Genomic DNA, 12,787 nt, shown 5'->3' with positions numbered 1-12,787 from the left:
ACTCCCACATCCTCACCTCGAGCTTAATTGAGAGAAAAAGATGAAAGTATAAAACTTTGTGGGATGAAAAATCAGGCAACCAAAATAGCATCTTACGAAGGGTAATTCATGGTGGATGTGACAAAGGAAAGAAGATAATAAACCTACAAAGGGCTACCATTTTAATATTTCAGAACAGGTTTCCTGGTGATAATTATATTTCAAGGAGATAAGATGTGATGCATATTCTCTTTATCCTGAAAATGTGAAATTGTATCTTCTTGAAACTGAAAATAGAGATGTATACTGACTGTGTGGCTATGTCCTGGTTATTAACTATACAGTTTTTTTTTTATTTTGCTTATGAGTCTGAAAAATATGTGTATAAGTGAAAATAAATCGAAAATAAGCACACCTGAATGAGTTACTTTATGTAAAACTCAAGAGTCATATTTTTTAACCAAAGCTCCAACTCGATTTTTAGTCTGTGTCTTCCTAGCTTTCAGCCTTTCAAACAGAACTGCCTGTTAAAGTCCCAGGGTTTTTAATAACAACTGACATTTTCCATTTCTTACTCCCTGCTGTTAAAAAAACTACCAATCTTATAATCGGAGATGACAGCCTCTTCTGTCCAAAGACACAGAAACTACAAAGTGGCTGATTTCCTCAGTGCTTATTTTAAAAACGAAAGCAAGGCATTATCAGACAGCTGAGACAGCCACGGCTAATGCATAATTGCCCCACGTTCTTTCTGTTCATCTCTGACACCATCATCTCTTCCCCAATGTCTTAAAGCAGAAAGGAAGGAGGCTTGCAACTTCATCCTGGGAAGGAGAAGGGACTCCTCTGGGATGGACACTTAACGAACTCTGAATCGCCCAAGAACAAATACTTCCAAGAGAAGCCAGACAGTTCTGCTGTGACGCCAGACAGACAGTTCCGCTGTGACGCCAGACAGACAGTTCCGCTGTGACATTCTGACCGCACAAGCAGCGCTTTCGGAGAAAGCCTATCACAAGTAACTCTTCCTTTTAGAAAGTTTCCCATGCTATGTGTTTGGGAGTTTACTTTTTGTGGTATATTTATGTGTGAGATGATGCTACTTCAAGGAAAGATGTCTTAAATGTAATTCAAACCAAGACATCCTGAGGACAAACAGACTCTGGGAGGGGACCGTATTTTTGTTGTAAAGCACCTTTTGTTGTCCATATAGTCAATCAGTCCAATTCAACCACTGACCTTGTCAACTGAGGCAAGAAGCCACTCACTTTTCTTGAGATCCAAGAAACAGAGAGGTCTGTGAAGTATCCGCTGGGTGGAAGAGGGGCTTGAATCAAGTCTCTTGAGTCAAATACAGAAAACATTTACTAACTGTTATCTGCTCAGGATCCAACCACCTATGTTGCACACTCAACTACATACTGGAAACAAGGGATCAAAGCCAGTTTTCACTTACAAGATCACAAAATTCAACTCCTTCATTTAACAGACGGGGAAAATGAGACTTAGATAAATTGGTTTCCTACAGAAAAAAACAATGATTTGTTCAAGGTTGCTCAGCCAGCGTCCTATCCAGCACCTTCCCACCCCCATAACTGTGTCTCCCTCGGTGGAAGGAAAATGTGGCCATTTGATGGAAGTTGCAATCAAACAACCGAGTGGTAAGTCACCAGGAATACCACTTTTCCCTCCCGCCCTACAGGTTTTATTTGTGGCTATAAATCTATCCCACAGTGAATACAGTGCCCATGAATGCTGACTGCCTTCTAAACAGTCATGAGAATGCAGCTTACTGAGGCGTCTTTGAAACACTGCTTTGTGAAAATAATCTGAAAGACTCTTTTTGGGCAGCACCGATAAATGGAAGCTTTGATTCTGTCTTCCTGGTGGATTAGCACAGCTTCATCCGCCCTGAGACGAAACACCATTGAGGAAATGTCTGCACTCACCATGGAACCAGGGGGCTATGGTGTCTGAAGTTTTCTGGTAGCCTGCTCGAAGTGGTAGCTGCTCCTCTTTAAACCACCGGATGATGTCCTCTTGGGCAGAGTTGGACACTGTCCTCACCACTCCCTGATTTCTGTTATTTATAAAAGTTTTTCAAGTTAGATTTAACTAATTTGAAAATAATGCCCTCAAAAGTCATATATACGTACACACACAAAGATATGCATATATATACATGCATGTCTGCAGACACGAGGTGCTTTATACATACAAATATATATACATGCAAATATATATACGTGTGCATGTGTGTGTGTGTGTGAGAGAGAGAGAATGGGAGGGAGAGAGAATGGGAGGGAGAGATAATTACATATATTTCAAGATCTAATTCAATGAACTCAGCTAACAGGAGGCTGGACCCCCTACACACAACCATTATACACCTCCTCAAGGGCAGAAGAGGAAGGAATATAAATCTGTCACTTGTCCTTCCAGTCTTAAAGGGCTAGTTATGGGAATGATCCACTGCTGTGTTAACACATAGATTTAAATTCATTTGTATAGGAGTTAGAAGCTTCATTAACTTTCAATTAACATCTGAAAAAATAAGCATTAAAAAGTAAAATACACTTTTACCCCAGCACATTTTGCTGGAAAGCATGTATTTGCAAACAAAAGAAATCAAATGCAGTAAGACAGATTTCTTTCCTAATGTTTGCATTATTTTGTTTACTCTTCTTTCTCTTTCCACTAACCTCCCTGACTTGCTTTCTCCTTTTCCACCCTTTGATGACATTTAGTTCTGCAAAAAAAAAAAAAAAAAGAAATATAAAGTAAAAGGAAGAAGAGTATTTGAAGTTTGGTAAGACAAAGATACAGGTAGCAGAATCATTCTGAAACAGATTCAGTAGCAGAACTTAATTTCTAGGATGTAAGTCAATTTCTACTACAAAGAGTAACCTTGCAATGTAATAAACAGACTTCCAAGTCCTACTCAACAGCCTACTAATTTTGAGCAGATTTCAATTTAAACACAACACAACCACCACTGCAGTCAGTGAACTATCCTGTCTGTAGAGGCACCTGCTGGGAGACAAGCATCTATTTGAGCCAATGAGATGGGCTCTCCAGCCACCTTCCATAAACAGATACTGAGGGGGTCCAGTATCAGCTCCATCCCCTCCCACTGACATCAAGGAACTACCCATTCCCTGCAGGGATCCACTAGGAGACACACTTGTCTGGGTCATTAAAACAGTCTTCTGTACTGGAGTCCCTGACCAGCTTCCCCACACAGCCCTTGCACCCTCCTTGAGTTCTTCCTCAGGTCCATCAAGGAGGGAGAGCTGTGTAAATCATAGAGCCCTTGGGAGACTGGCAGCAAGCCTGGGCTTCGAGTGCCCTCTAGCGCTGAGATGGCTGCAATGGTCACAGGCTCAGGAAACATGAGTCAGCTTAGAATTTCTGGAAGGGCCTCTGTAAGACAGGCACAAATAAAGCCAGGCTGTGGAGAGTGGAATAAAAGCCTAATCCTTAAATGTGCAGATACTGTCACACATACACAAGCATCAGGAAGATTCAAGAAAATATAACCTCACTAAGTGTACAAAATAAGATACCAGAGGTTGAGCCTAAAGTCATAGACATGTGTGATCTCTGAAACAATTCAAAATAGCTGTTTTAAGGAAGCTTAACAAACTTCAAGAAAGAACAGAGAGTCAATTCAAAAATGTATCAGGGAAATTTAGCAGAAAGACTGAAGTAATTTTAAAAAATCAAATCCTGGAGCTGAAAAAGGCAATAAATAAAATGAAAAATGCAATAGAGGGTTTCAACAGCACACCTCATCAAATGGAAGAAATAATTAATGAGCCAGAAGACAGGCTATTTGAAAATACACAGATCATAGAAAAGAATGACATGAAGAAAGCTTCCGGGGTCTGTGGGACAACATCAAAAGAGCAAATATTGGAGTTATTAAAGAGGGAATTCAGGAAGACAAAGGCGTTAAGAGCTTATGCAAAGAAATAACAGAAAACTTTCCAAACCTGGAAAAAATTTAATAGCCAAGCATAAGAAGGTCAAAGGTCACCAATCAGATTCAACCTACAAAGGAATACCCCAAGACATACTATAATAAAACGCTCAGAGTGCAAAGACAAATACAGGATCCTAAAAGCAGCTAAAGAAACAAATAACATATAAGACAGATCCAATATACTCGATAGCAGACTTCTCAGAAGAAACCTTACAGGCCAGAAAGAAGTGAGATGATACATGCTGAGCACTGAAGGAAAAAAAAATGCAACCAAGAATACTGCACACAGCAAAGTATTCCTTCAGAAAAGGAGAGATAAAGATTGTTCCAGACAAACAGAAGCTTAGGGAATTTACCACTACCAGACATGTCCTATAAGAAATGCTAAAAAATAGTTCTTCAAACATAAACAGGATGCTACCATGATTTTTGTTCTAATACTATCATCATGATGTGTAAACCACTTATATCTTCAATATGAGACTAAAAAGTGAACTACCAAAAATAACTTCAATAATTTCAGATACGTAATATAAAAATGTAAATCATCACATCAAAAATACAAAATGCAAGGAGAGAATGGAGGTAAAGTATACAGTGTTTTTGTTTCTTTCCTTCACAAAGTTAAGTTTGTAAGTCTCTAAAATAACTTGTTATAACTATAGGATGTTTTCTGTAAGTCTTATAGTAACCACAAAGCAAAAACCTGTAACAGATACACCAGAAACAAAAAGCAAGGGACCAAAACGTACTACTAGAGAAAAGTGCCTAACAGCAAAGACCATAAAAGAAGAAAGGATCTACAGAATAACTAGAAAATAAGAAAGAAAATAGCAATAGTAAACCCTTACACATCAATAATTACCTTGAATATCAATGGATAAATTCTCCAATTAAAAGGCATAGAGTGGCTAGATAAAAATAAAACAAGACCAAATTATATGTTGCCTACAAGGGGTTAACTTCACCTGTAAGGACATGCATAGTCCGAAAGGGAAAGAATGGGGAAAAAAAGGTTGTATGCAAATGGAAACCAAAAGACAACAGGAGTAGCTATATTTATATCATATAAAATAGACCTGAAGCTGAAAACTGTTAAGAAGAGACAAAAGCCAGTATACAAGATAAAGAGTTCAATACAGCAAGAACAGTTATAAATATATATGTACTCAATTAACATAGAAGCACTTAAATTTAGAAAGTAGATATTAGTAGACCTAAATTGGGAGAAAGACTGCAATACAACAATTACAGAGGACTTCAACACCCCACTTTCAACAATGAACAGATCATACCAACAGAAAATCAACAATTAAACCACACTCTAGAAGGTGCCTAACAGACATTTACAGACTATTCTGTCAACCAGCTGCAGAATACACAGTATCTCAACAGCAAATAGAATACTCTCCAGGAATATGTTAGGCCATAAAACAATTCTTAAGTTGTTTTAAGTTAAAACTTATCAAAAAATCAGTAATAGGAGGAAAACTAGAAACAAATATGTGGAAATTAAACATGCTCCTGAACAACCAATGGGTCAATAAATAAATTTCAAAAACCAAAAATTTTCTTGAGACGAATGAAAATGGAAACAACATACCAAATCCTATGGGATACAGCAAAAGCAGTTCTACAAGTGATGTTTATTCCAATAAACACACATATCAAAAAAGTAGAAAGATCTCAAATAAGTATTTATTGTCGAACCACAAGAACTAGAAAAACAAGAACAAACTTGACACAACATTGGTTGAAGGAAATATAATAAAGGTCAGAGCAAAAATAGATAAAATAGAGACTAAAGAACCATACGAAATACGAATGAAACGAAGAGTTGGTTTTAATAAAATTGACAAACATTTAGCTACACAAAGAAAAAGAGATGACTCAAAATCAGAGATGAAAAAGGACACATCACAGCTGATACCACAGAAATAAAAAGATCACTAGAGACTATTATAAACAACTATATGTCAACAAAATGGAAAACTTGGAAGTAAATAAATTCCTGGACACATACAACCTAGCAAAATTCAATCATGAAGAAAAAGACAACTTAACAGACCAATAATGACTAACGAGATTGAATCATTAATAAACTATCCTATCAAAAAAACCCCAGGACCTGATAGATTTCACTACCAAATCCTATCAATCATTTAAGGAAATACTAATACCAATTCTTCTCAAACAATTCCAAAAAACTGAAGTTGGAGGGATTCTTCCAAACTCATTCTATGAAGTCAGCATTACCTTGATATCGAAACCAGACAAAGAGACAACAAAAAAGAAATCTAGAGGCCAATATTCCTGATGGTGATGAACACAAATACAAAATCCACAACAAAATACCAGCAAACCAAATCCAACAGCACATCAAAAATATCACTCACCATGATCAAGGGAAATTCATCTCAGGGATGCAAGGATGGTTCAACATAAACAAATCAATGAACATGACACATCACATTAACAGAATAAAAGACAAAGACCACAAGATCATCTCAGTAGACACAGGTAAAGCATTTACTAAAATTCAATATCCCTTCATGATAAAAACCTTTAAACACATTAGGTATAGAAGGAATGTACCTCAACCCAGTACAGGTCATATATGACAAAATCACAGTTCACATGCTGAAAGAGGAAAAATGGAAAGTTTTTCCTTTAAAACCTGGAACAAAACAAGAATGTCCACTTTCATCACTTTTATTCAACATAGTACTGAAAGTCCTAGTCACAGGAATGAGTCAAGAGAAAGCACTGAACACATCCAAATTGGAAAAGAGGAACTCAAATTGTCTGTTTGCAGATGACCTGATCTTACATACAGAAAACCCAAAAACCTCCACCAAAAAACTCTTAGTCCTAATAATGCTCAGTGAAATTGTAGTATGTAAAATAAACTTACAAAAATCAGTAGCATCTCTATACATCAACAATGGACTAGCAAAAAAAAAAAAGCAATTTTATTTATAATAAAATAAAATAGGAATAAATTTAACCAAGGAGGTGAAATGTCCTTATAAGAAAAACTATAAAACAGTAACGAAAGGAAACAAAGAAATAGACATACCATGTCCATGGATTAGAAAAATTAATATCGTCAAAATGGATGTACTACCCAAAAAGATCTGATTCAATGTGATTCCTATTAAAATACCAGTGATATTTTTCACAGAAATAGAGAAAAACTTTAAAAATTTGTATGCAACCAGAAAAGACTACTACAAATTGCCAGAGCAATTTGTAGCATAAGGAACAAAGCTGGGAGGCATCATAGTAAATGACTTTAAAATATACTACAAATCTACAGTAATCAAAACAGCATGGTACTGGCATAAAAACACACACATAAACCATGAAACAGAATAGAGAACCCAGAAATAAATCCACGCATTTACAGTCAACTGATTTTCAACAAAAGCACCAAGAACACATACTGGAGGAAGGACAGTTTCTTCAATAAATGGTACTGAGAAAACTAGATAGTGACATGTATAAGAATGAAACTACTTACTCTCGCTAGGTAAAAATCAGCTCAAAATGAATTAAAGACTTGAATATATGAGACCATGAAGCTACCAGAAGAAAATATTGGGGAAACACTTCAGGACATCAGTCTGAGCAAGGATTTTTATTTTTTATTTGTTCATAGAGATGAGTGACTCCCTATATTGCTTAGGCTTATCTCAAACTCCTGGCCTCAAGCAATCTTCCCACCCCGGCCTCCCAAAGTACTGGGATTATAGGTGTAAGCCACCATGCCTAGCCCCAGATTTTTAAAAAATAACACCTCAAAAGCACAGGCAACCAAAGAAAAACAAACAAATGGGATTTTATCAAGCTAAAAAAGATTCTCCTGCAGCAAAGGAAACAATCAACAGAGTAAAGAGGCAAGTTACAGAAAGGGAGAAAATATTCATAAACTGTATCTGACAAAGCATCAATATAGGAACTGAAACTCAATAGCAAAAAAAGAAATAATCCAAGAAAAAACCTCAATAGGCATGCCTCAAAAGAAGACATAAGAATGACCAACAAGTATATGAAAAAAATACTCAATACCACTAATCAGGGAAATGCACATCAAAACCACAATATCACCTTGCCCAGTTGTGTATTTTTGGTTATCAAAAAGACAAACAACAAATGCTGGCAAGAATCCAGAGAAAGGAGAACTCTCATAGCCTGTTGGTAGAACTATAAATTAGTATACTATTATAGACAACGGGACGAAGTTTCTCAAAAAAATTCAAAGTAGAACAAAAGCTCCAACAATCCCACTACTGGGTATATGTCAAATGGAAATGAAATCAGTATGTCAAAGAGACGTTTGCACTCCCCTGTTTATTGCAGCACTATTCACAATAGCCAAGATATGGAATCAACCTAAGTGTCCCATAATGAATGAATCAAGAAAATGTGGTGTATATACACAATGGAATATTATTCAGACATAAAAAGTATAATATCCTGTCATTTGCAATAAAAAAATGCTGGCGAGAATCTGGAGAAAGGAGAACTCTCATTGCCTGATGGTAGGAATATAAATTAGCATACCATTAAAAACAACAGTATGAAGTTTCTCAAAAAATTAAAGGGAACAAAAGATCCATAAAAAGAACAATGTCCTGTCATTTGCAACAAAATGGATGAACCTAGAGGACATTATGTTAAGTGAAATAAGCCAAACACAGAAGGACAAACACTGCATGACCTCACTCATATGTGGAATCAAACAGGCTGATCTTTTTTGTTGTTGTTGAGACAGAGTCTCGCTGTCATCGAGGCAGCCTTTGCCTCCTGGGTTCAAGTGATTCTCCTGCCTCAGCCTCCAGGGTAGCTAGGATTACAGGTGCACGCCGCACCAGGCTAATTTTTGAATTTTTAGTAAATACGGGGTTTCACCATGTTGGTCAGGCTGGTCTCGAACTCCTGACCTCATGATCCACCCACCCTGGCCTCCCTAAGTGCTGGGATTACAGGCTTAAGTCACCACACCTGGCCAGGTTGATCTTCTAGAAGAATAGAACAGTGGTTAGCAGATGCTGGAGAGAGCAGGGGGGATGGTAAATGAGGAGAGGTTGGTCAACTGGCGCAAAGTTACAGTGATACAGCAGAAATAAGTTCTGCTGCTCTACTGCACAGCAGGGTGAACACAGTCAACAGTAATGTACTACATACTTCAAAACAGCCAAAAGATAGGATTTTGAATGTTCTCACCACAAAGAAATGACAAGTGTTTGAGATGATGGCTATGGAAGTTATCCTGATTTGATCATTACACAATGTATATATGTATCAAAACATCACACTGAATCCCATAAATATGTACAATTATTGTGTGTCAATTAAAAACAAAATACAATTTATGAAACACAACCACCACAATCAAGTTTGGATGAACTACTAGAATTTCTTGTAATTAACTAACTTAACGGTTCTTTATGCTTTTTAGAACATGTGCTTCTGAGTTATGTGTGACATACTGTCAGATATACATATATAGATGTACATATGCATGTATGTGCATATATTATCCCTAATGATTTTCAGACTCTTTTGGAGAAAATATCCTATAATATTTGACTTCTCTGGGAGGCAGACACTGCACACATATGAAGTTATATTATACATTCTCTTACTAGCTTCCAAATTAGGCTCTTTTTTGGGAAGTCCTTGGAGATCGAGCAAAACTCCACAGACACTGGAGGGGCTGGTCTCTTGTCTTTTCCTGGGGTGGCTCCGAGGTGACCTCTGCCATCCCTGTGTCAAGTTCCAGCCCTAAAACCACCCAGTCTGACTCACAAAAAGCACTTCATGCATTGTCTTAAGTTGGAAAACATGAGCTGAGCACAGCTAAAAACAGGAATTGCCGTTTATTTTTATTTTTATTTTTATTTTTTGAGACAGAGTCTCGCTCTGTCGCCCAGGCTGGAGTGCAGTGGCGCAATCTCGGCTCATTGCAAGCTCCGCCTCCCAGGTTCCCAGCATTCTCCTGCCTCAGCCTCCCGAGTAGCTGGGACTACAGGCACCCAACACCACGCCCGGCTAATTTTTTGTATTTTTTAGTAGAGACGGGGTTTCACCATGTTAGCCAGGATGGTCTCCATCTCCTGACCTCCTGATCCACCTGCCTCGGCCTCCCAAAGTGCTGGGATTGCAGGCGTGAGCCACCGCGCCCGGCCAGGAATTGCTCTTTTTTAAAGACCACCTTCATTGCTGTCAATCAAATATACTGTGCTTCAGAATGCTGTGGGAAAGGGACATCTATCTACAAGTCGTTTCCATGCTACCCTTGGAAGAGATGGAGAACAGGAGTTAGCTGCGAAAACATCCCTGCCGAGGCTCTGTCGCCAAGGTGCACACAGACAAGCGCCAGCACTTAGAGGGCCGTGTGCACCTTTGTCACCTGTTCACACAATTAAGGAGACTCCTATTTCCTGACTACATTTCTTGCTTTGTTGTCGATAAGAAAAGAATCATTACCCAAACCATCACTTTGGAGATATGGTCTTTACTGTAATTATTTCCACTTACTCCACTGAGTTCCATGTTGGTCCCCATTTCCCAAAACGGAACTTTCCAGTAGGGTAAGTAGAAAAAATTATAGTAAAGAAAAAGGTCTGCTTTTGTGTTTCTCCTGAGGTCATCCTTCCTGTTTAAAGAAAACCTTGAAGATAACTATGACTCCAAGCAGGGGCAGAGTCTTGTTTTTCATTTCTCCATAATCTTAAACAGAGAAGTATTTCCGGTTTTTTTTTTTTTTTTTTAGTTTTTATTTCAGAAGGCAAAGGTTTAGACAATTCTGTTTCTTTCAATCAAAATTTGATTTTAATACTTCTTTCTAAATACTAGGATGTCAAAAATAAGATCAATACCAGAAAAAAAATTATAATCAGCAAACAGCAGGGATGGGGGTTTCTGTAATAGCATCATTGCACTTTTCTGCAGAGTTTTTCCAGAACAAATGGTTCTTCCTAATTCTTCCATAGCCTAGAAGACAATGGTATCACCACCACCAAATAGACAATTCATTAAAAAAAGGAGCCTTTCCAAATTCTCAAAAGACGAACTGGGCTATGTATCCCATAATGAGAATCACCATCAAACTTTCAGTCCTTGGCAGTGAAAATGTCCCACTGATCATGCGAAAGTCAGCAAGCGTTTGTGTTCCTACTTTGATAATCTTTGACTAAGGGGTGATCTTGGGCATTAGTGAAACCCCACCAATTTCCTGTTGTCCCCTCACTGGCTCACCGGCCACCTCTGGGGGGTGAAAGGGAAGAGGTGGGTAGGGGCATGGGAAATTCTCTCACTCCATGCACAGCTTTACGATTTCACTGGGTATACTAAGTATAACAGCTATGGACATTTGACAGCTAAGAAGGGGAGAAACGCCCGACCAGATAACCCAGGAAGAAGGCTTAGACATGAGCCTCAGCTGCTTACACAGGCCGCCAGTTGGCCCTCCACACCCCATGGCAGCTCATACAATTTGCCTTTAATTTCAACACTTATTCAAAGCCCATTGCAATACTTATGCCTAAAACCATCTGTGTGGCTTCTTACCTAAGAGATTTTTGAGGATACGCCGCTGGGTTTAGGAACTGAGGCTTGGGTGGAAGGGGAGGTCTTTTTGGTTTCTGTGAAACACGCAGGGGGCTTTGCAGCCTCTCACCGCCTCGTCCTTTCTGGGCCCCGAGGGATAACCTCTTGTAGTCTTCTCGTGCTTGTTTAGCCAAGGAGCGTCTCTTCTCATCAGCTGCTTTGGATTTTCGCACTAGAAAAGCAATGGGGTTGGACAAAACCCTCATCAGCCCACAGAGCAGCTGAGAAGGCTCAGCATTGCACAAAGGGCAGCAGTGCAGGTTCTCAGCAGTTTGTTATCTGCTTATAATAAGGAACAATCATTATCAACACCTAGGATCCAGGTCATTAGGGCGTGCCCAGCGTTCGCTGCAGGATTCCTCTCTTCACACAGGAGTGGGGATTTTCTGAGGGAGAGAAAAGGAAGAGGAGGAAGAAGGGATGAGAGAGAAGTAGAGAAAGTGTGCAAGAATTTCCCGCAGTTGGCAAGACCAAGTGAGGCGTCCCCGCCTGGGCATGGGTTCAAGCTGGCAGGGGTGCTGAGTAATAAGAGACAATTGTCACATCCTGCGTAGACTCGTGTTCAGATGCAGTGTGCCTGGCTCACTAGCACAGATCAGGACTACTCAGTGGCACGGGCCTGTCCACAGGGTTAAGGAGCAGGGAGCAGGACGAAATGAGAATCAGCCCGACAGGCAAAAAATTAAAGGGATGCTTAACCACAGGTAATTATAGAACACATAAGTACATGAAAAAGTACCCCAAGCCTGCCTTTTAATATTACGGTCACGTAATGAGAGGAATATGTTCTGAGAAATGCATCATGAGGCAACTGTAACACAATAGAATTTGTGGATCTAAATACCCCCAACATAAGGCCGGGCACAGTGGCTCATACCTGTAATCCCAGCACTTTGGGAGGCCAAGGTAGGTGGGTCACCTGAGGTCAGGAGCTTGAGACTAGCCTGGCCAACATGGCAAAACCCCAGCTCTACTAAAAATACAAAAAACTTAGCTGAGTATGGTGGTGGACGCCTGTAATCCTAGCTACTAGGGAGGCTGAGGAGGGAGAACCTCTTGAAACCAGGAGGTGGAGGTTGCAGTGAGCCAAGATCATGGCATTGCACTCCAGCCTGGGTGACAAGAGCGAAACTCCATCTCAAAAAAAGTAATAATACCCCCAACATAGCAAAGGTATAGTAAAAATATGGTATAGAGGACCAAAAA

General features: G+C 39.1%; 1 protein-coding gene across 1 annotated transcript in view; it reads right to left on the bottom strand.

Moving 5' to 3' along the window:
• SH2D4A (SH2 domain containing 4A) overlaps positions 1-12,787 on the bottom strand; it is an 83,550-nt gene that overhangs the window by 20,371 nt on the left and 50,392 nt on the right. Inside the window, exons 7-8 of the mRNA XM_011939785.1 lie at positions 11,543-11,753; positions 1,929-2,059 (exon numbers count right to left, since the gene is read on the bottom strand). Coding sequence (XP_011795175.1) covers positions 1,929-2,059; positions 11,543-11,753 — 342 coding nt within the window. The remainder of the gene's footprint in view (positions 1-1,928; positions 2,060-11,542; positions 11,754-12,787) is intronic.

Source organism: Colobus angolensis, unplaced genomic scaffold (genome assembly GCF_000951035.1).
Source record: "Colobus angolensis palliatus isolate OR3802 unplaced genomic scaffold, Cang.pa_1.0 Scaffold184, whole genome shotgun sequence".
Lineage (NCBI taxonomy): Eukaryota > Metazoa > Chordata > Mammalia > Primates > Cercopithecidae > Colobus > Colobus angolensis.
Note: the sequence above shows the minus strand (reverse complement) of the source record. Positions and strands in the feature narration are given on the sequence as shown.